Consider the following 21,234-nt stretch of genomic DNA (forward strand, 5'->3'; position numbering starts at 1 on the left):
TAACTGCTGTCCCCCTGGGGTTGCAACAACCCCGCTCTCCTCCTTACTGTAATCCCTGCAAATAAAATCTCTCCTTGGCCACTGCCCAGGGTTTGGTTTTTATCCGACATTACCTCTGGCTGACTGGCCAATTCTTTATGCGAGCACGCTTATGCCTTCTTATTATGATATAAAGTGCTCAGAAGTCTCTGGTCCTTATTTGCACCAATCCTAATCATGTGTTTCCTGAATGCAAAAGGCACCATCCATTTACCTCTAAGCCTGATAAGTTTACCTCTAGTTTGCTGGAGTCTAGGTCAGTTTACCCCCACGACTTGTTTGTCCTGGGCTTCTTTCTGCTATCTGTCAGGCTTCCTGGAAAGGCCGCAGCCCCTGACCCTTGGGAAAGTGGGAGGGGGTGCCTGGTGTCCGAGTTCCTGCTGGGATTCCCTGGACTAGAGGTTACAGGCTCCCCTTCCTTCACCCTGACACCTCCTAGAGCCTCAGACTCCGCCCCTTCAGTACACTGTTTATATCACTGGCTCCCAACCAGTGGTGATGTCACCACCCAGGGGACACTGGGCAATGTTGGGAGACATCTTTGGTCCTCATGACGGGAAGAAGTGTCCACTGGCATCTAGTGGCTATCGGCCAGGCATCCTATACCGCGTAGCACAGCCCCCTGCAACAAAGAAGTATTCAGCCCAAATGTCAATAGTGCGAAGGTGGAGAAATGCTGATTTATGTGATAATCGCTGACGCTAACAAATTTAGTCAAAGGACATTTTCTCATTCAAAAGTTGAAAATGGAACAGGAAAGCTTGTCCAAAGGATAATATACCTTCATCCAATCACACTGGGGCCATTTTTTTCTAGGAGGCACCGAACGATTTTTGGACCAAAAAAAATGGTCAACCATTCGGCAACAAAAATTTATTGATTCGTTTGCAACATTAGGTACAACATGTATAACTTTATCACATGGTAACAATCCCGTATTTGTGCTTTGTAGGATAAGTAAACATTCATTCCGGCACAAAAAAGTCTACGCACAATATTCTGGGATGGTTTAAAAAATAAATATATCCTTTTCCGTTCAGTAGCACAAAGAGCTTTCAGTCTGAGATAATGGATACATTTTACAATTTGACATTTTGTTAATGTGACGAGTTGAACACATATCTTAAATCGGGACTATTGATGTAACAAGTGCCTAATGAATTCTGGGAAGGATTCCGTGATGTGTGAAGAGGGAGGTATGGCTCCCAAGGAGGCTTTCTTGACATTTCAAGCTGTGGATGACATATAAGTGCAGCGCTGACGGCCTGGGGCCTTGTTCACATTTAAAATCACTTCACAAATTTTCAAAATAGAGTAAAAGCAAGATATTTAAGGAAATCTTTGATAAACACCTTCTCTGGTCAAGAAAAAAAAAGCCGCGTACCTCAGTTAGTTGAAGGGGAAGAGGATTTATTAAGGAGAAGTTAGATACGTCGGTTTTTCAAAAGAGTAAAGCTCTGTTACTGAAAAACTTCAATGGGATAAGGTTTTCTTTTCTCCAAATTAAACGCCAATGTGTTTGAGTCAGGAAGAGTCTACGGTCCTAACGGGTTAGGCCAAATCCTGCGCCCGTCACCATATCATCCTGGGAGCAGGTCGGCCATACCAGTATCAATGCATTTATGATGAAACCACTGAGCTCAAGTGTCAAGATACAACTTAAGACGACAATCCTCTCATGTTGTATGAACCTTGAAGCTAACTCATATATTATTTAAGGTAATCATCTCTTCATAATTTACAATAAAAATAAAAGGAATGCTTATATTTTATATAATTGCATACACAAGGAGATTTTATCTCAAAAGATTTTTTTTTTTTTTGATAGTAAAGTCTTCCCTTATGGTAAGAATTCACATATGAATTCCCATAAGAATTCACATATGAATTCACATAAGAATTCCCTTATGGTAAGAATCACAGATCATGTTACCCAAGTAATATAGAGACGGAAACGAGACAATTTTCAGTCTTTCTCTCGCTCAACTGAACACCAATAGTTTTCTGGTTAGTTGAGGATGCAGACACTATTGGGGGGATAGGAGATACTTACCAGTGAGCTGCTATGAATCAATGAAATCACCTGGGCAGAGGACATCGCTAGGACTCCTGCGTTTCTCTTAATATCCACTGATAATGGTCTGAAAGTGAAGATCTTTTATATGAAAATTCTGGAAATTTCTCACCCATATCTTAAGTGTTTACCTGGGCTGAGAGCCCCTTAATCAGCTCAAAAAAGTAAAATAAAAGTTACATCATAGTTTACAAAATTATTTTGACTAGTGACTTTGTTTCCAGTTGATTCACATAATTGGAGACATTACATGTCATTTTATATCATTAAAAATACTTAAGTACAGCTTTCCTGGAGTTTGGGCCGAGTTAAAAGCTTTTCGTTTGGGGCCCATTAAAATTTCTGCTTTTCCAGTGGTTCTAATACAAGCTTTTTTGGACTCGCTCACAGGTTGCCTTGATTTGTACCGATCTATGTTTTGCTTTTCCTCAGATTTATTCGATCTGCAGCAGACTTGAACAGCAGATTTTGTATAGCTCTGCTAATGTGATGGGATGTTTTGAGGAGGTTTAGAGCATTTTGAGCAATCTGTAATCTAAGATTACTGTAATCTAAGCTGGGAAAAAGGGAAGGAATATTCTAAGGGCATTGCTGCCCTATCCCAGTCCCAAGAGCCAGTCAAAGAGACTCGGGGTCCCCTCCTTCTGCTCCTCATGCATTTTGCAGTACTGAACAACCGCGTGAAAGATGTCTCCCACTTTCCAAGACTTCTGCTGAACCAGCCGCACGACATCTAGAAACTAAAATAAAGCACAGAATTAGGACTCATGTATCACGGATGAGCCTCAAAGTTATCTCATTCAACCCTTTTTCCAAAGCCAACAGCTCTCCGGGCTATTTTTTTAAATCTCTTGTGACAAGGGACTATTTTCCAGGACAGTCTATTTTCTTTTTAGACAATTCCGATTGTTAGAGAGTTTTTTCAAGTGAACTGGATTTTTCTTCTTCACAGCAGCTGCCTTCCACTGATTGTGGAAAAATAAATGGGATTCTTCTTTCAAGAGTCTATCTTTTGGATATTTCAAGAGTTTCCCCAGGTCTGAGCTGGACTCTCTGTGACAGGACCGTACAGCATAGCTCCCAGGACCTTCTATCTGTCTTACAAATAATCTTTCATTGGATGTATACATTTAGGCCAAGTAAATCAAGTGCTGACCTTTTGGGTACAGTCACTTATTGGCTCCCCACTCTGTCATGAATAGTCCTCTCCCCCAGCATCACATTTCAAGAGACATTGGTTTTCCATTGTAAAAGGAAAAGGAAAGATTGGGGCATCAGAGAAAAGGGGAGAAAGGCTAGGATGTCTTTGCACGATTTGATTAATCAGACTTTTCCAGTGCTTACTTTTCCAGCTCTTACTGGAAGTCTAGGAAGTAGGAGTTACCAGTAGAGAAGGTTTGAACATCAAGTTTCTGAGATCTCATTGAGAGAGGCTCATAGGTTGGTGACTTCTTTTCAAGATTTCCATCAAGGGGTCACCAATGGCCTTAGGCTAGACCCATCCCCGAGGGTGTCGCCTCTCCCTTAACATGTCTTATAAAGATGCAGCCAACATGAAATACACAGAAATATAAAATTAGCCTCAGTTCCTTCTTTTGCTTCCTGTAGACTCTGGCTCACTGGGCTACCATTTCATTCCCAACTTTTATCTCGGAGTCATTGCTCTAAGAGACAAAGCTCTGGAGCAGATGCCAATATTTGTTAAGCCCTTCCCAGGAGGCTGTTGGCCCCAGACCTTTCTGGAAGCCCAATTGCTAGATTCTTTCCATCTATTTAGGACTTGCTGAAGTAGGATCTGCCACTGTGGTGATGAGCACAGGATGATGCTGACCGATGCCCCACCAGCTAGCCACTCTGCCAGTAGTTTGTGGAATAGTCACAGGCTAGAATCTGTTTCATGGTTTCTAAATACAATCTGATATCTCAATAAATCAGCTTTAAAAATGGTCTGGCACGACCAAATATAGACTATTCTTGAGGCTGTGATGACTTAACCTCAGACATCAAGACCTTGAAACATCTGTGGGGCTGGTGAACAAGAAGGTCTACACTCTTTTCTTCCTTCACTAAAAGGAATTTCTAAATAAAAATGCAGCTAAGATTGTGAAGAGGCCAGAAAAAGACATTCCCAGTTTGTTGCTATAGCCTTTTAAAACCACGTTCAGGGGGCGCCTGGGTGGCTCAGTCGGTTGGGCGTCTGACTTCAGCTCAGGTCCGTGAGTTCGAGCCCCGCATCAGGCTCTGTGCTGACAGCTCGGAGCCTGGAGCCTGCTTCGGATTCTGTGTCTCCCTCTCTCTCTGCCCCTCCCCGGCTCGCACTCTGTCTCTCTCAAAAATAAATAAACACTAAGTCCACATTCAGGTTAGCAGTTGGCCCTAGATCTTTCATTGTTCCTGTCCATGTTATTGCTTTGGTAATTTTAGAATCAGCTTCAGGGTGTCCGGGAGCTGAGTTTTTCATTCCAATGCAGTGAAAAACAAAAATCAAACATTTTCACTTCCTGCCACTTCACAGTCCATAACAATCAGGTTCCCTTCCTACATATCACAGTGGGCATTTCCTTGAGCAAATATTTTGTCTTAGGAAACTAAAATGGCTTATATCCTGTGATGGTGTCATTGACAGACTCACTTGAAGAGGGGTATTACGTAGAGGGCTTTTGTATTCTCAGGTGCATTTGCTAAATTAGATCAATGGTTTACAAAATTATATGGTAGAGTCTGTGGGAGTTGTTGCGAACTGTGAGATTTAAAAAAAAAAAACAGTCAACTTAGATTTCTGAAAGCAACTACCTTCTCTTGCTCCAAGGCAGAATTCCATTTTATGAAGTACGAGTTCGTTTCTATAACCACTCCTGCAATTACGGCCTGTAGAGTCGTGATTATCAGCCTTGTCTGTGGCCTAGAACCACCAGGGACCTTTAGAAAACTCCAATGTCTGAGCTTCATCCCAAGAGGAGATTCTGATTTAATTGGCCAGAGCATCTGGGTCTATAAATCTCCCCGGGCAATTCTAGTGCACACTAACTTAGAGAACCATGACGAAAGTATTCAGTTCAAGCCAATTTCTTATGTTTATAAGTGAAGAAACTTAGTATCTATTATGCATTAATGTTGGCATTCTCCACCAAATTCATATATTGAAGTCCCAAACCCAAAAGTGATGGTATTGGGAGGCAGGGTCTTTGGGTGACAATTAAGTTTAGATGAGGTCATGAGGACAGGACTCCTATGGTAAGATTTATTCTCCTATAAGAAAGGGAAGAGAGACACCAGAGCTCGTTCTCTACCATATGAGAACATAGGAAGGGAGAGGGCTGTCACCAGGAATGGAATCTGCTGGTACCTTGATGTTGCAATTCCCAGCCTCCAGAACTGTGAGCAATACATTTTTGGTTTAAGCCACTCAGTCTATGGCATTTTGTTCAGGTAGTCTGAGCTGACTAAAACAGTATATAAATCTTCCCTATTTTTCCTTCCTTTTTCTTACTGCCCTTCTACCATTTTGCAAGTAGAATGGAATGAGTAACTAGAGGCAAGGTCACTTCTCTTATGACCCTCACTTTCTTAGGAAGGCATGCATATACCTTTTTCCTCTGTTTTTTTTTTTTTTTAATCACCTCCAAGAAAAAGAAGTAATTCTCAAATGCATAAAGATGAGAAAGGCACTGATTTACAGTGAGGCCAGGCATCAGGCCACTCTAGCTCACAGGAGCTCGTTGGATTTAGAAAAGGAGCTAGAGAGCAATGATATTTTGGATCCAGAAGGAAAAATAATTGGCCAGTTTATGTCATTTGTTAAAAAAAAAAAACAATTGCTGTCATGATTTTTTTTACATCTTAAATTAAGTAGATTAAATTTAACTGATGTCAGTCATTGTGAATTACATTTACAAAGTGTTTTAGGTCTTTAGGCATTAGGATTCTCAGCAAATTTGCCCTGGAATTTAAGATAGTTAAAGTCCAACTCAAATTCTGTCACTCTTTTGGGCTATTTTTTATGGGAGGGGGTCTTGAACTTTGGTATTCATCAAAATGGCTTCACTTGAGGGAAGTTGTTAAAAATGTATGCTTCTGGGCCCCATTGAAAGCGATCAGGGCTAAGAAAAGACCTAAGAAGATGAATTGTAAGCAAGTGTCCCAGATAATTCTGTGCACTTGGCTCATAGATTTCTCTTTATAACCTGAGTCTCCCCTGGATGACACTCACCCTACTCTGGGTCCCTCCTGAACTAGAATGGAAATTCCATGAAGGTAGGGAATTTTTTGTCCTTTGTTCCTTATATTCCTAGAGCCAAGAACAGTGCCTGGTATGTTGTACATGCTCAATGAACAGTTGATGAATGTTCCGAGTGCACAACTTTCAAGTGAACATAGCATTTTAATGAGTAGAGAAAATGCCATGAAAGAGAAAGCTTGAAATGAAAGTGTCACTTTTCAGAAAGGAGTGACACTACACTGGCCACCAAAAATGTTTGGCATTTGCCTTTTGAGTTGAAATGAGGCTGAAATTCATTATAAGCTGACGTTAAGTGCCCCTTGATTCCAAGGTCAATGGTGGGAAACATGAGCTGCTTCGGTATTCACTCATGATATCGTCTCCCCTTTAGTTTATGCCCTTTAGCTTCAGGCTGGGGCACTGAGTGGGAAACACAAAAGTGGGAAAATTGTTAACTAAATTCATTTTTTAAAAAAAAAAATCAGAATTCACACAAATGGTGGCTTGAAGGGTAGATCTGTGAATGATATCTAATACTCTAGCGATGGTGGGAAAAAATGACATTTCTGAACTTAACAGAGATGTTTCTTTAACCCTTTCCAAGCTGAGGAGGAGCAGTGCTACCCTTGTGTGACACGGCCCCATGGGAGGCCACAATCTCTCTTCCGCACTACTGGAAAATAGCTACTTCACCAATGAAAAAAACAGTCAGAATCAGCACTTGAGTGTTCAAGTGCAACACTGATAAAAGCAAGGATATAAAAATTTTGTGTAAGGGTTTGCTTTATTTAACCAGTTTGGTCTCAAACAACAAACAGTGCCCATTTATGGAGAAGCCACTCTGCAGAGAACCTTAACTGACTCTGAAAAAAATGAGAATATTTAGTTCCTCAAATTACAATCCTTAGAAATAAGCTCCTTGATCTGATGCTAAATTGCATGGGTAAAACATTACTTAATGTTTTTCTTGATACCACTCGTGGAGTGTTTATTTTCTCAGAAAAACAGCTATGACCAAAGACAGGCATCCCCTCTGAGAATTGAAAATTGGTGAGGATAAAGAAATGTCAAGTCAGGGCCTGATTTACATAATCAAGTTACTAATCAAGTTAGTGATACACCCCTTGTCCTTTCACCTAATGGGGATTTATGAGGCACGTATTCACATAGAGTCCTGTGTTATTTCTTCAAAATGGTGGATTGGATAAAAAGCTACTTTCTTAGGAGACCATCTGAAAATGGACCTAGCAATGCTCTGGAGATGAAGTCGGAAACCAGCCCGTCCTTCATTTTTCCAGGAATTTGAGGACGTCATTTGCCTGAGGAAGTTCTTGTTCCCCTCCCCATGGCAGGGAGTCTTTGGGATGGTGTACAGAAAGAGGGAGGGGTCCAATGTGGGGGGTTCTTTTGCTCCACTCTTTGCACTGGGCAGGCTGAAAGGTAATATGGAAGGAGACCCTATTAAGTAGTGAACTACTCATCACCTTGCCAACAGAGGTATGACAAAATTCAGACGGCACAGAATGGTCGAAAGTCCTGGACATGAAGAAAAATATAAATTACTGGCTGGAGAGAGAGGCTGATGTGGGAGGGGCCAGTATAAATTAGGTCTCTGCAGTTTTTCCAGTGGCCAATCCCATTGGCTGGTGATACAGATGGGGAAGCTGTTCTAATTTCCATGTACATGGGCAAGATGATCAAGGATCTTTCATTTCAAGCTGCTAGATTCTGACAGTGAGAATTAAAATGCAATTACGCATTAAAGAGAAAATCCAGATTGTAACTCCAAGATCATTTAGCGTGAGAGAGACACACTATTGAGAAGTTTCCAGGACTAGGCTGAGCCACCTTTACCATCCTTTCTCATGGGCCAGCCTCTCTGAATCCTGACTTGTCCATTAAAAAGCGACAGTAATAGCCATTTGGCTCTTCTCCCAGGGTTGTTGAGAAACAAGCTTAATGAATACGTGGAGGTACTTTGGGACAATAAGACATTCAAAAATGCACCGTAGCAGTGATAAGCAGGATCGTAAAACGGCTCCCAAGACTTCTGCCCTAATCCTCAGTACGTAGGATGAGATAATTACGCCCTTATTATGTTATTGTACATGGCAAAAGAGATTCTTTAGTTGATTTTGAGTTAATCAAAAGGGAGACTATCGGGTGAACCTAACCTACTTGCACAAGCCCTTTCAAAGCAGAGAGTTTTCTCTGGTGGCAGAAGTAAGGGACTGACTGTTGGAGAACATGAAAGGGTCCACATGACAAGGAATGATGCAGCTTCTAGAGGTGGTCCCGCAAAGAAACAGGGTGTCAGTCCCACGGCCATGAGGACCTGAATTAGGACAACAACCTGAAAACCCTTGGAAGCTTGTTTTTCCCCACAGTGTTCAGGCAAGCGCTCAATCAGGCTGCCATCTTGCTTTCTGCCTTGCAAGTCCCTAAGCACAGAGCCGAGTAGAATTTACCCAAACTTCCGGCAACAGGGCTGGGAATCATTGTTCTAAGCTAGTAAATTTGTGGCAGTTGATGACACAGCACTAGAAAACGAATAGAGCAACATTATTATTCATGTGAACATTTGCAGAAGGGGCGTACTTTTAAATTGCGGGCAAATCGAGCTTGAAGACATTGGCAGATGAGTTTGTGCGTCAATCTTAATCATTGAGATTCTACCGCAGTTAGTGGGCAGTCTCAAAGATAGGGAGTTAGAGTGACAGTTGCTATTCATGTTGAGGTTGGCAAAGGATCTATTCCCTGACTTTATACTGCTGGTAGGTGGGGAATGATCATGAGAAAGCCTGTCTAATGCAAACCTGTTCAGTAGGGACTTAAACATGCTTCTTCTTGACATCATGCCACAGTCTGTTTTAAATATCAATGTGGCCTCACTTTAGTTTCTTATATATATCAGGTCTTTCCCTTGTACCCTTTATTTAAATGAGTGTTATGAGGAGGTTGGTTCCAGAGGAAGGAACCATCAAAACAGAGCAAACAAACCAAGGAACAATCAAAAAGCCAGAGTCTGGAAGAGTTCCCAGCTCCTCAATTCACTTTCTCACTGCCACCAACGAGCCGAGACAAACTGAGGGTCAAAGAAAGTTATTGTGATTTTATGCAGGTGGAAGCTTTCAAAGTTCTAGCCACAATTTTAAGGTGAAAAGTCAAGAGCAAATCATTCAAAATTTAGGTGAGTTGACTGGGAAGTTACTGAGTTTCCAGCAGTGACAAAACCACGAAGCTTTTTTCACATCCAAACACACGACATGGTACCTTTTCGATTCTGTTTTCCTGAGATTTCTTAAAGTAGATGGTGGGGATCCCAAGTTCAGAGGCTGCTATCCACTGCAGAGTGGCTCGAAGCTCAGCGTCAGGGCACTCTGGCTCCAGGTCAAAGTTGATCACCAGCAGGCTCCCCTGGGGGCTGGCCGCTCCCACCTGCACTCCAGAGGCGCCTTCTGAACACAGACAAAACCTCAGTTTTATGATGCTTTCCACGGGGAGATCACAGGCAAATTGTGTGTCAAAATTATGGGAATGTGGCTTACCCTCTACGTTTTCTGACTGTCCTTTAAGAGTCTCCTTTTCTTCTACTAATTCACTTTGGGAGAAAACAACAGTATATGGTTGGTAATGTTTAGAAAGGGTAAGCTGCAAATGGATGATGAGGCAATGGGTCGTATCGATCTACAAGCTTCTGAAATTCGTTCTAGATCCATTGTTTTCATAGAGTGGAGTAATACTGGGGAAATATCAATGTGGCTCTTATGTAGGATTATTGGGTCTGCGATCAATACCCTGGCCCTAAAAAAGAGGCCAGATTAAATGCGTAGTTTTAGTGGGATAATTGGTGGGGGAGACCAGAAGAAATGCATCCATTTATTCTCCTCAACTTCCCTTCCACAAACCTTCACCAGTTTGAACAGTCAAGGAAATATCTTGTAGGCCACTAGATCTGATTTGGGGATGTATCCTTCTTCTGTATTTGACTTGTCATTTAAAGGTCCCTATACTTCCATCCCGATACGATGATTTTTTCCCTAAACTATGGTAGCAACAAATCTGTATTTTAGTCTGAAATAAGGGATAAAACAACCAATGGGCTGCAGAAATTGAGTTGTACAATGAAATATCTCAATTAAAATGGAAAATTTTCTTTTTCTTTCTAGCAGAAGGATGAAGGAGGCTGGAGGTGATAAAGAACTAGAGATAAAACCAAAGTATTTCATTAAAGTCATGGTCAATGTTTGAGGTGTTTTCATACAGCGAGTGCTTGTTAGGAAGCCTTGATATAATGGTAGGATTCAGTAAGTGCTTCCAAAATGAGAGCATATAGCTCAACAGCTGAAAGGAGGTGGCCATCTTGGAAAGCCTGAGGTTGTCTTATATTTTTGTACAGTCTAGCAATTAGACTACAGCAGCTCCTAAAAATGTGTGTTTTTATGAGAGAGTATTCTCCCTTATATTTTCTATTCCTCCTAAGATTTGCTGGCTCTAAATTCCACTGTATTCCTGATGTTGAGAGAGAGTTTGGTTGTTCTGCCATGCTTACAGAATTACTTCTAGAAGCACGGCCAATTTCCCAAGGGTCTAGATTCTTTTCTACGTCTCTGCAAGTGATCTAAGTGAAATGGCATAAGGTAAGACAGTTTCTGCTATTGTGGAGCGGCCAGACACGGATATGGGTGGTGCTTATTTTGGTTTTCCCTGAGTGCATATAATCTGCGGGGTCCTAGGCTCAAACCCTAGGGAAAGATGGAAAAGGGTAGCTAAACAAATGCTTCCTGAAAGAGAAAAAATAAATTTACCCCAAAGTAATTTTTTGTTTGTTTTTATTTGGGTCCTACCTTAAAAAAACAAAGCAAACCCAAGCTAATGTGTATGTTCATCTCTACTTGTGACTAATGGCTCCATGAAACAAAGGGTGCACGGCGACCGTCAATCGCTGAAGCATACTCCCACAGGCCAGACACCTGGTTACATAGTGAAGCAAAAATGATTTAGCTATAGAGAGCAACTGAGGAAGGAGATCAGGGAGCACTGTTACTCTTGTAGTTCATTTTTATTTTTCTCAGATTTCAGAAAACTCCAAATAGTAAGCTAAGTCATAATGGTCAAAAATAGATTTCAATTCATTTACTTTTCCAGAATAATCACAAATTCTGGATGCAGTCCTGACCTCGCATTGTCCTCCTTTTCGGCACTGTAATTTACATTACACATGTGCTTCTCTAAGTGCTATTTTCCCTTGGTCTTTTAGACCTTTTAGAAGGGTCCCAAGGTCGTGGGGAGCAGAGTCACTGCACGGCAATGACCTGTCTCCATTGTAGCACCGCTTGGTATTAGACCCATTTAGTAGTGATTATCCCAGGTTTCTACGAGTAAAGGAAAAGCCATTCACATTACATTCTATTGAACGATAGTCTCTGTTGGTTGGCATGGTATGATCTAAAAGGATTTCTGCTTCTCTGTGTCCAATTAAGTAAAATGACATCTCTTTCTAATTGTACGATAAGCTTTTTGTGAAATGATTTTATCAGAGGGGGCAGATTTGAAATCCAGAAGACAGTGGTAGGGCAGGGTAGGACCCGTGGTGGTCCTACCAGTGGTGGTAGGGTAAGACTATTCTAGGCCCCAGTTCTTGCTCCAGTGACATGGAACCACAGCAGCGTGGACATGATGATTCAGTGGTTGGGCACGATCTCAATGACCAAAATGGATTGCCAGATGGAGTTAGGGTAGCGGTCTCACAATCACTGCATCTCGGTGGCTACTTACTTAATCATGGGAGAAGATGGCATGCTTTCCTGATAAATGTCCAGGTCCACAGTGCCAAGACTGCTAGTGGCACTACTGTTGCCATTGCTGACAAAGCAAAAGTTTACATATTAATGCCTGTCTCCACCACCTGGCCACACCGCCAACACTGACGTTCCGCCATTTTTTTCTAAGAGGTCCTTCTTTGGTCCCCGGGAGAATATTGTTGGGGGACCCCTACATTAAGATTTTTTTCTGGACAGATTAGGGGGAAACGGCACAAAAGACATTTTTGGCCCAAGCCAATCATCGTCATCGTCATCGTCATCGTCATTTTCGAATTTCTGTAGTGGTGTCATGCCTGATGGGCTACACCTATTGGGTGACAATCTGCATGACTTTTATTTTCCTCATTCTAGGTGTAGTGAGGATGTTTATCTGGCAGCAAGAGACTCCTCGGTGTTCCCATGGAGACCAAGATACTTCTGAGAATACTGGCTGGGGAAGCTACCAGAATGTTCATCTGCCTGCTTGTTGACTTCTGACAGAAACCAGGGGACACGCGTTCTCCCTTTGCCTGTCACGGGATTTTTCTGAGGGGCGTTCCACAGACTGTGCGCCTGGATCATTGTTTAACTATGGCACTGCAGAACTTACAAATATGAAATTGGGCAATGCCAAAGTTTAATCAGCTCCTTTTTGTAAAATCGTTGGGAAGCAATACCTGATACCTTATGTATCGAGGAGTAGGAGGGCTGATGTATCATTTTCATGGGTTACACAATCAACATATGGTCTAGTTACTAGCTTGGAATTTATTTGCTGAAACACAGTTGACTTGAGCCAATTTTTTTTTAGGCTGTGTCTGTACTTGCAAAATGGAATGCATCCAATTTTAGCAAGCTCACCGAGTTTCCTCATACTCCCACTATTTCCCAGTGACATCTCTTCCAAGTCAGGTTTTCAAAGGGTGAGTGCTGGTGTGTCATATAATGGGGCAGTCTTCCCTCGGGAGGACCGTGACTAACACACTAGACTCCTCCAGTTTCAAATTCCGGCTTTGGGTTTCGTGTGGGGCATCAGATACATTCACTGATGGAAATCTGATGACTCAAACACGTCGCTCAAGTTAATTAACCCTGTAAACTTCTGCTAAGACCAGACGTTGAAATTCTCTTTCCTCTCTATCTCTATATTGTAATATTTCCCACCAGTTTGGGGGGATTTTAGACAAAGTGTGTGACAATGTTAAGATTTCCTGGGTCTAAGCAGACCCAACTTCCAGAAATAAGACTGCCAAGGAGCCATTACACCCAGATGCATCTGAGTCCCATTTGCCCATTGGCCTTTCTGGAAAGTCTGTGGAACTGGGCCAGTATCAAATAAGACTTAGGGCAGAAATGTGGAGATTCTTTCCGTTTCTACCTCACGGAGGGATAGTGTTCGGTTTATGTCTCTTGATGGGCTTGGGTCTTTCCAAATCTGATCTTTCATTAACTCCTCTCTTGCTTACCCAGAACAACAATATAGAGGTCAGGGGAGAGAAAGGGAGAGAAACAATTAGGCCAAACGACACAACACAATGTGGAAACACTTGCCTCATGTAAACCCAGTCTGGGTTGCATCTGAAATACAAATGAACCAGAGAGAAAGTATCAAACACACCAGGTGGAACAGCAGCCCTTATTTAAAAATTCTCAGTCGTTATCATTGACTGCACTAGCTGGGACTTGGCAGAGAAAGAAACACAGCTGACTCTTAACCTTGGCCAAGGTAATTAAAGGCACAACTGGATATTAAGAAACCTCTTGGCCCAAAACATGACAGGCAGGCACCTTGATCTAGCGGGGAGCTTTCTCTCTTGCCCTGTTAGGGACCCTTTGCAGAGAACCACTTAGGAAGCATTTCTAGTATCTGTGTTGAGACCTGTTTCCCTGGGAAGTCAAGTCAAGAGCAGGTACCTCATGGATCGCTCGCTGAGCTGAAGAAAGCTACTGGTATCATGTGGATTGTCCTCCTCGTTGGTGAGCTGGGACCAGCTGTCCGTGCTCTCCCCACTGCTGCTGGGAAGGTTGGGAAACTCATCGGGGGCTCTGCCTTCTGCGGACACCTCCGCCTCTGCTACATCAAGGCCGGCACTGTAGATGGCAAGGCATGATTACCAAGAGCGGAGGCACAAGACAGAGCTTTTCACGAAGACCTTGCTGACTGCTCAGCGGGCGCGAGTCTCTGCCACAGTGAGGAAGATACCGTTGCAGACAAGCGCAGTCTTTCTTTTAGACTGACCCTTCTCCTGGCACTCTCCGTCCCATTTTGCCTTTTCGAGATTACTCCTTCAGTTGTCCCATCTCTTTATTTCATCTCCTTCTACTGACTCCCTCCAATCATTTCAAAAGCATGTCGAAACCCCCCCGGGCTACCTACAGAAGAATAAAGGAGGGACAGTAGCATCTAAAATGAAGATACCCAGAGCATCGTCTCCCAGAGATTATGATCCAATGGTTCTGCCAGGAGAGCAAGAAACCTGCATTTTAAACAACCACTGCAGGTGATTTTAATGCAAGTGGCAAGTGGACCATGCTGGGAGAAAAACACCCACCCGGTTCTGGAGGTTTACCAAGTCGGTTTGTCTCTAAATGCCTCTGAACACATTTTGCATTTGTAGCTTACCTTTCTTTCCCCTCTTTTGTTAAAGCTTTTATTATTTTTTTAAAATATGAAATTTATTGTCAAATGAGGAGGGAACCTGTTGGGATGAGCACTGGGTGTTGCGGCTTCCCTTTCTGTGCCATCCTCTCCCTTTGAAACCTCTGATGTGTATCAGTATTGCCTTTCTGGGTGCTTTTTTAGGTCAGGTAACTCTCTAAAGCCTTTAACCCTTGATCTGACAGGCTTTTCTCCTTACAGCCTTTCCTCCCCGGCCTCCATGACTTTCTGCCTCTCTGGTCACACCTTGCCCGGAGCCTGGTTCCCTGGGTTTCCTTTCAGTGCCACCATCACAGCCATGATGGATTCAGTGCCCTCCTTTCCAGTCTGTCCTGAACAATTTCCTCTACTCTCTCTCCTGCCTCTGAAAATAGCTTCTGAACTTGAACTCCGGCCAGGGCCCCTCTTCCTGCTTCTGGGGGCTCTTTTTTTTTTTTTCAGCCAGTCTCCTGGAAACATCCAACCTGTCTCATTAATATTTTGAAATCAACATATCCAAAACAAATGCTAATTGCCCTCCTATCCCCTTCCCATGTGCTTCTATTTCCATTGATCTTGCCTTCTCTGTGCTCATGAAATTATCTTAGTTTAGGTCGTTCCGAATTGTTAGAATTTAGATTTGGAAGGAACCTCATAGATTCGCTGTAGATTGGGATGCAGAAGCCCAGTGAGGTTAAATGACTTGTCCATGGTTGCAAAAAGAGTGGGTGCCAGACAGCAGACCTCACGTTTTGAGACTCGTGGGCTTTGTTCCGTTCCTCCTCATCCGGACTGTAACGTACTAGCTTCCTAACAATTGAGCCCTAACCATTTCTCTCCACTTTCAACCATATGATCCAGTAATTCCCCTTTTAAGAATTTATCCCCCCAAACCGAAAACACTAATTTGAAAAGACCAGTGCGCCCCTATGTTTATCGTAGCACTACTTACAATAGCCAAGATATGAAAACAACATAAATGTCCAGCAAGAGATGAATAAAGAATATGTAGTAAATATATACAATGGAATATTACTTGGTCATAAAAAGAACAAAATCTTGCCATTTGTGATAACATGGATGGAACTAGATGGTATTATGTTGAGTGAAATAAGTCCGAGAAAGACAAATATTATATGACTTTACTTTTATGTGGAATCTAAAAACAAAACAATGCTGGAGAATCATGTAGTGAGGCTTGCAACACAGGAGGGAAACCTCGAAATTATGAAGCTTGGAGTTCATATAGGAATTGCTGTTGACACATTTGCCCCTCCTCTTCACCAGGGAGAGGTGAAACAGAAAGAGCGAGAGGGAGAGAGGGAGAGAGAAAGAGAAGGAGAGAGAGAGAGAGAAAGACAGAGAGAGGGAGAGAGAGAGATCCCTTATAAACAAATCCAAACGTTCTCTGCAGAGAGGACGAAATGGTCTCTACTTTACCACCCTGGATTGTAAACAAATGGCTCCAGAAATATAAATCTCTGCATCTCTCTAGAAGTCTCTGTCTTTAGGGCTACCATCCAATCGTTCTTTGATTGCCAGTGCTCTTTGCTCAGAAAGCCAAATGTACAGAATTGTGAACATGCTCCTGGAACCCTTCTCCTGACACTACATACAGAGTCGTCAAAACCTAATAGCACAGGAGACAAGGACACCAACAGACTTCAGGCAAAAAGCAAGAGTGTATCTCTCAGGTGATAAGGAAGAATACAGCTGGTGTCATGGATATGGAATGCTTTTCTAGGCCATTGCACGCTGACTGTAGACAATACTGGCTGTTGCCAGCACACTGGGAATTACCATGGGGCGGAGAATTACCTTGCCAAGGTTGTACCCTCCCTCAGCGAACATCCAAACAACCAGCTGATACAATGACACAAAAGGCCTCTCGTTGTCTCCCCTGGCACCAAAGAGACGGATCCTTCCACCTGCGGCATTTCCCGCAGGACATGCTGAAGCGTCTGTTGCAAACACATTTGGGGGCATCTTCTCTCTGTACAATCTTACCTTTCTTACCTCCCTACAGATGTATGCACACCTATCTCTGGAGGGCACTCCCTAACAGATTATCTGCCCGAAACTCCCCCTCTTAAGGTCTGTTCCCAGGAGATGCAACCCAAGACACTTCGTCTCTTTCATTCAAAACAGTATCCTGGGCTGCAGAAAAGCCTACGTAGTTCTCTTCAATCTCAGGATTCGTACCATTATCCTTTCTCCAAAAATGGATGCATTTTAGTTTCTTAAAAAAGAGTTCTGATGTAGAGAGTAGGACTTCAAATATATACGTTCTGGGGTTTAATTAAAAATCTCCTTAGTCGATATGTGAACTTGTGACCTAGAAAATGTCACAAAAGCTCTGGATCCTTGCCTCTAAGATTCCTCCCCACAGCATTCTGGATAGGTACAGCCTTAAGGTGTGGCTCTTTCTCACATGCTGTGCTACTAACAGTTGCTGCAAAAAGGTTTTCCTTTCTAACATGTCGAGATTTTTCCAGACTGAACAGGGAGAAAGTGAGACAGTGGCTGCACCCAAAAAACATTTGATGAATTTAATTAAATTCAAATGAAAGAAAAGTCTATTGAAGCTAACTATTCCCCCAAAAGGGGGGTAAATTAGCCAAGTACTGAGCACAAAGGAGACGCTTCTAAAACCATCTGTTTGCTCATTTAACATGAAACTTCCGAGACTAACTGTTTACTAAGTTAGGACCTTACATTATTAGAAGAATTCATTCCAGGATATTTCTTACTAAAGCAGAAGCTAAATCTCAGTGATTGACATTGAACATTCCAGGTTAAAAATGAGTCTGTCAGCATATTTTATTTTATCTAATTTCATGCTCTATTTACAGTAAATCTTATATTCTGTGTCACATAACTGGGAAGTCGAAATGAATAATGATTATCTAAAACACCAGTTTTCATTTTCTTTCGAGAGGAATATACAGCTTTGCTCATTTATTTGTGAATAATGCACAGATGTGTTATGCAGATGTATGTATATGGCCTTTCCCCCACTTCTGATTTTATATTCACACATAGAGCTTTAGAGGACCGGTTGTAATATGCTATGAAATTCAACTGTAGAATTTCTGAGTTAGCAAGGACCTCAGAAATCATCGAGCGGAATGTTCCTCCACCTTAATTTACTAGTGAACTACTGTCATACCTGATTGTACTGTCATGCACGATTTTTGCCACGCCTGCATTCCCCCCTGTATTATATTAATAATAAAAATTGTAAGCAACCAGTTTATGTAATCTAAAATGTTTATTTTAAACCTAAATGTTTATTTTAAAAAGAAATTTGAGTCATCACTGTAAATAGAAAATAGAAATCACTTGCCATAGGTAGAAGGTAACAATAAACATGGAACTACATTTACAAGCTCTCTTTCCAATGGGTCATGTCATTGTTTAGTTATAAAAAGTTCATTGAAGGGGGAAATCATGACAATTAAGCATCTACATTTTAAATATTTCATTTTAACTTTAAAGCATAAAAATGTCCTTAGTCACCAATCTTTAAACCAATGGATAATTTAGAAGTGTGTTGATAATTTCCAAATATTTGGGGGGTATTTCCTAGATTTATTTTTTTCTTATTGATTTTATTTAATTTCACTGTGATCACAGAACATACCCTGTAATATTCAAAAGAGTATACTGACTGCAGAAAAGTCTATGTAGTTCTTCCATTTTAAAAAAAATTTATTAAGACTTTAAAAAATTTTTTTAACATTTATTTATTTTTGAGAGACAGAGAGAGACAAAGCACGAGCGGCGGAAGGGCAGAGAGAGAGGGAGACAGAGAATCTGAAGCAGGTTCCAGGCTCTGAGCTGTCAGCACAGTCCCTGATATGAGGCTTGAACTCATGAACTATGAGATCATGGCCTGAGCCGAAGTCGGACACCTAACCGACAGAGCCACTCAGGTGTCCCTAGGAGTTATTTTATGGCTTCGTGGTCCACTCAGGTTAATGTTTCAAGTACACTTGGAAGAAAAAAGTGTATTCTCAGAACAGATGAACATAAGGGAAGGGAAGCAAAAATAATATAAAAACAGGGAGGGGGACAAAACAGAAGAGACTCTTAAATATGGAGAACAAACAGAGGGTACCTGGAGGAGTTGTGGGAGGGGGGATGGGATAAATGGGTAAGGGGCATTAAGGAATCTACTCCTGAAATCATTGTTGCACTACATGCTAACTCATTTGGATGTAAATTAAAAAACAAAAAGTGTATTCTGCTGTTGTTGGAGTGTTTAATTAGTGTTAATTAGGTCAACTTGATAGAGAAGGTTGTTCAAATCTTGTATATCGTTATCAATTTTATGTCTATTATTGTATCAGTTCCTGAGAGAAGGGTGTGAGATTTCCAATCCTGATTGTAGATTTGTCTATTTCACCCTCCAGCTCTATCAGATTTTGTTTCATGTAGTTTGAATTTTTGTTATTTAGGTGATTACATATTTATAATTACCATCTTCTTGATGGATTGGGCTCTCTATCATTATAAAATATCCCTCTTTATCCCTGATAAAATTTCTTGTCCTGAAGTCTACCCAGTCTGCTATTAATATGCCTACTTCATATTTCTTATATTTCTTTTCCCATTCTTTTACTTATTACCTATTTATGTCTTTATGTTTGAAATACATTTCTTACAGTTATAGTAGGGTTTCCCTTTTATATTCAGTCTGAGGAAATGTCTTTTTAATGGAAGTATTTAGACCATTGAGAATTAATGCAATTATCAATATGACTGGGTTTATTTTATTTTTTTAACGTTTATTCATTTTTGAGAGACAGAGAGAAATAGAGTGTGAGTGGGGGGAGAGACAGAGAGAGAGGGAGACAGAGAATCTGAAGCAGGCTCCAGGCTCTGAGCTGTCAGCACAGAGCCCAACGCGGGGCTTGAACTCACAAACTGCGAGACCATGACCTGAGCCAAAGTCGGACACTCAACCGACCGAGCCACCCAGGTGCCCCTGACTAGGTTTAAATATATCATCTTGATCATTGTTTTCTATTACTCTCATCTGTACTTTGTTTCTGGTCTCCTCTTCTCCTGCATTTCTCTGGGATTAACTGAACACTTTTTAGCATTCCATTTTATCTCCACTATTGGTTTATTAACATAGCTCTTTGTTTTATGTTTTTAGTAGCTATTCCAAGGTTTACAATATCCATCCAATTTATCACAGTCCAACTTCAGATTACATTACACAAAGTCATACAGAATGGAAGATTCTTAGGAAAGTATATTTCCATTTCCCCCTCCCACCCTTTGTGTCATAACCGACATATATTTTAGTTCTACGTGTCATAAAATATTTTTTTTCATTGTAAGTAATTATATTTTAAAGAAACTTTAAAGTAGAAAAGGTGTTTTATATTTACCTACCTACTTCATATTTGTGTAGTCCAAGTTTCCATCAGTATCGTTTTTCTTTAGCCAAATGACTTCCATTAGCATTTCCTTTTGTATAGATCTCCTAGCACATGTTCTCTAAGATTTTGCTTGCATAAAAAGTTACTCTTTAGCCCTTATTCTAAAAAAAAAGGCTTTATTTTTTCAGAGAAGCTTTGGGTTCACAGTAAAACTAAGTGGAGAGAACAGAGTTCCCATGTGCCCAGCCCCTGCACACCACAGCCTTCTCCACTATCAACATCTTGCACCAGAACGATACATGTGTTACGATCAATGACCCTATATTGACGCATCATTATCACCCCAAATCCATAGCTTACGTGGGTTCACTTCCGTGTTGTACACTTTATGGGTTTGGACAAATGTATAATGACATGTACCCTCTGTTATAGTATCACACAGAATGGTTTTATTGTTCTAAAAACCCTCTGGATTCCATCTTGTCATCCCTTCTTCCCTCCTAACATCTGGCAACCACTGAGCTTTTTACTGCCTTTTCCCAGAATGTCGGAGGGTTGGAATCATACAGTATACAGCATTTTAGATTGGCTTCTTTCACTTAATATGCATTTAATTTTCCTCCATGTTTTCTCATGGCTTCATAGCTCATTTATTTTTTGTGCTGAATAAACCTTCCATTGTCTGGATGTACCAGAACTTATTGATCCATTAATCTGCTAAAGGAAATCTTGGTTGTTTCCAAGTTTTGTCAATTATAAGTAAAGCTGCTATAAAATCTTATGTGTGGGTGTTCTGTGTAGACATAAATTTCCAACTCCTTTTGGTGAATACCAAGAGACATGACTGTGGGATCATATGGTAAGTGTATGCTCATTTTTGTAAGAAGCTCCCAAAGTGTCTTTGAAAGTCGTTGTGCCATTTTTGCATTCCTACCAGAAATAAATATGAAGTCTTGTTGTTCTACATCTTTCTCAGCATTTTGTGTTGCTTGAGACACAAACAACACATTGGTTATTTTCATTTGACATTTGCCTAATAACATATGATATTAAGCATCTTTTCATAT

General features: G+C 41.3%; 1 protein-coding gene across 3 annotated transcripts in view; it reads right to left on the bottom strand.

Annotated features, from left to right (window-relative positions):
- Window positions 1-897: 897 nt before the first annotated feature.
- The window catches only part of LOC123599582 (SPHK1 interactor, AKAP domain containing), a 161,883-nt gene continuing 141,546 nt past the window's right edge, over window positions 898-21,234 (bottom strand). Inside the window, exons 8-12 of one of the 3 annotated variants that reach the window (XM_045481572.1) lie at window positions 14,051-14,227; window positions 12,111-12,197; window positions 9,881-9,933; window positions 9,606-9,790; window positions 898-2,853 (exon numbers count right to left, since the gene is read on the bottom strand). In XM_045481572.1, coding sequence (XP_045337528.1) covers window positions 2,710-2,853; window positions 9,606-9,790; window positions 9,881-9,933; window positions 12,111-12,197; window positions 14,051-14,227 — 646 coding nt within the window. In that variant the 3' untranslated portion in view covers window positions 898-2,709. Of the gene's footprint in view, window positions 2,854-9,605; window positions 9,791-9,880; window positions 9,934-12,110; window positions 12,198-12,219; window positions 13,715-14,050; window positions 14,228-21,234 lie in introns of those variants that run through there. The other 2 variants (XM_045481573.1, XM_045481574.1) reach the window with 2 other exon arrangements.

Source organism: Leopardus geoffroyi, chromosome C1 (genome assembly GCF_018350155.1).
Source record: "Leopardus geoffroyi isolate Oge1 chromosome C1, O.geoffroyi_Oge1_pat1.0, whole genome shotgun sequence".
NCBI classification, from domain to species: Eukaryota; Metazoa; Chordata; class Mammalia; order Carnivora; family Felidae; genus Leopardus; species Leopardus geoffroyi.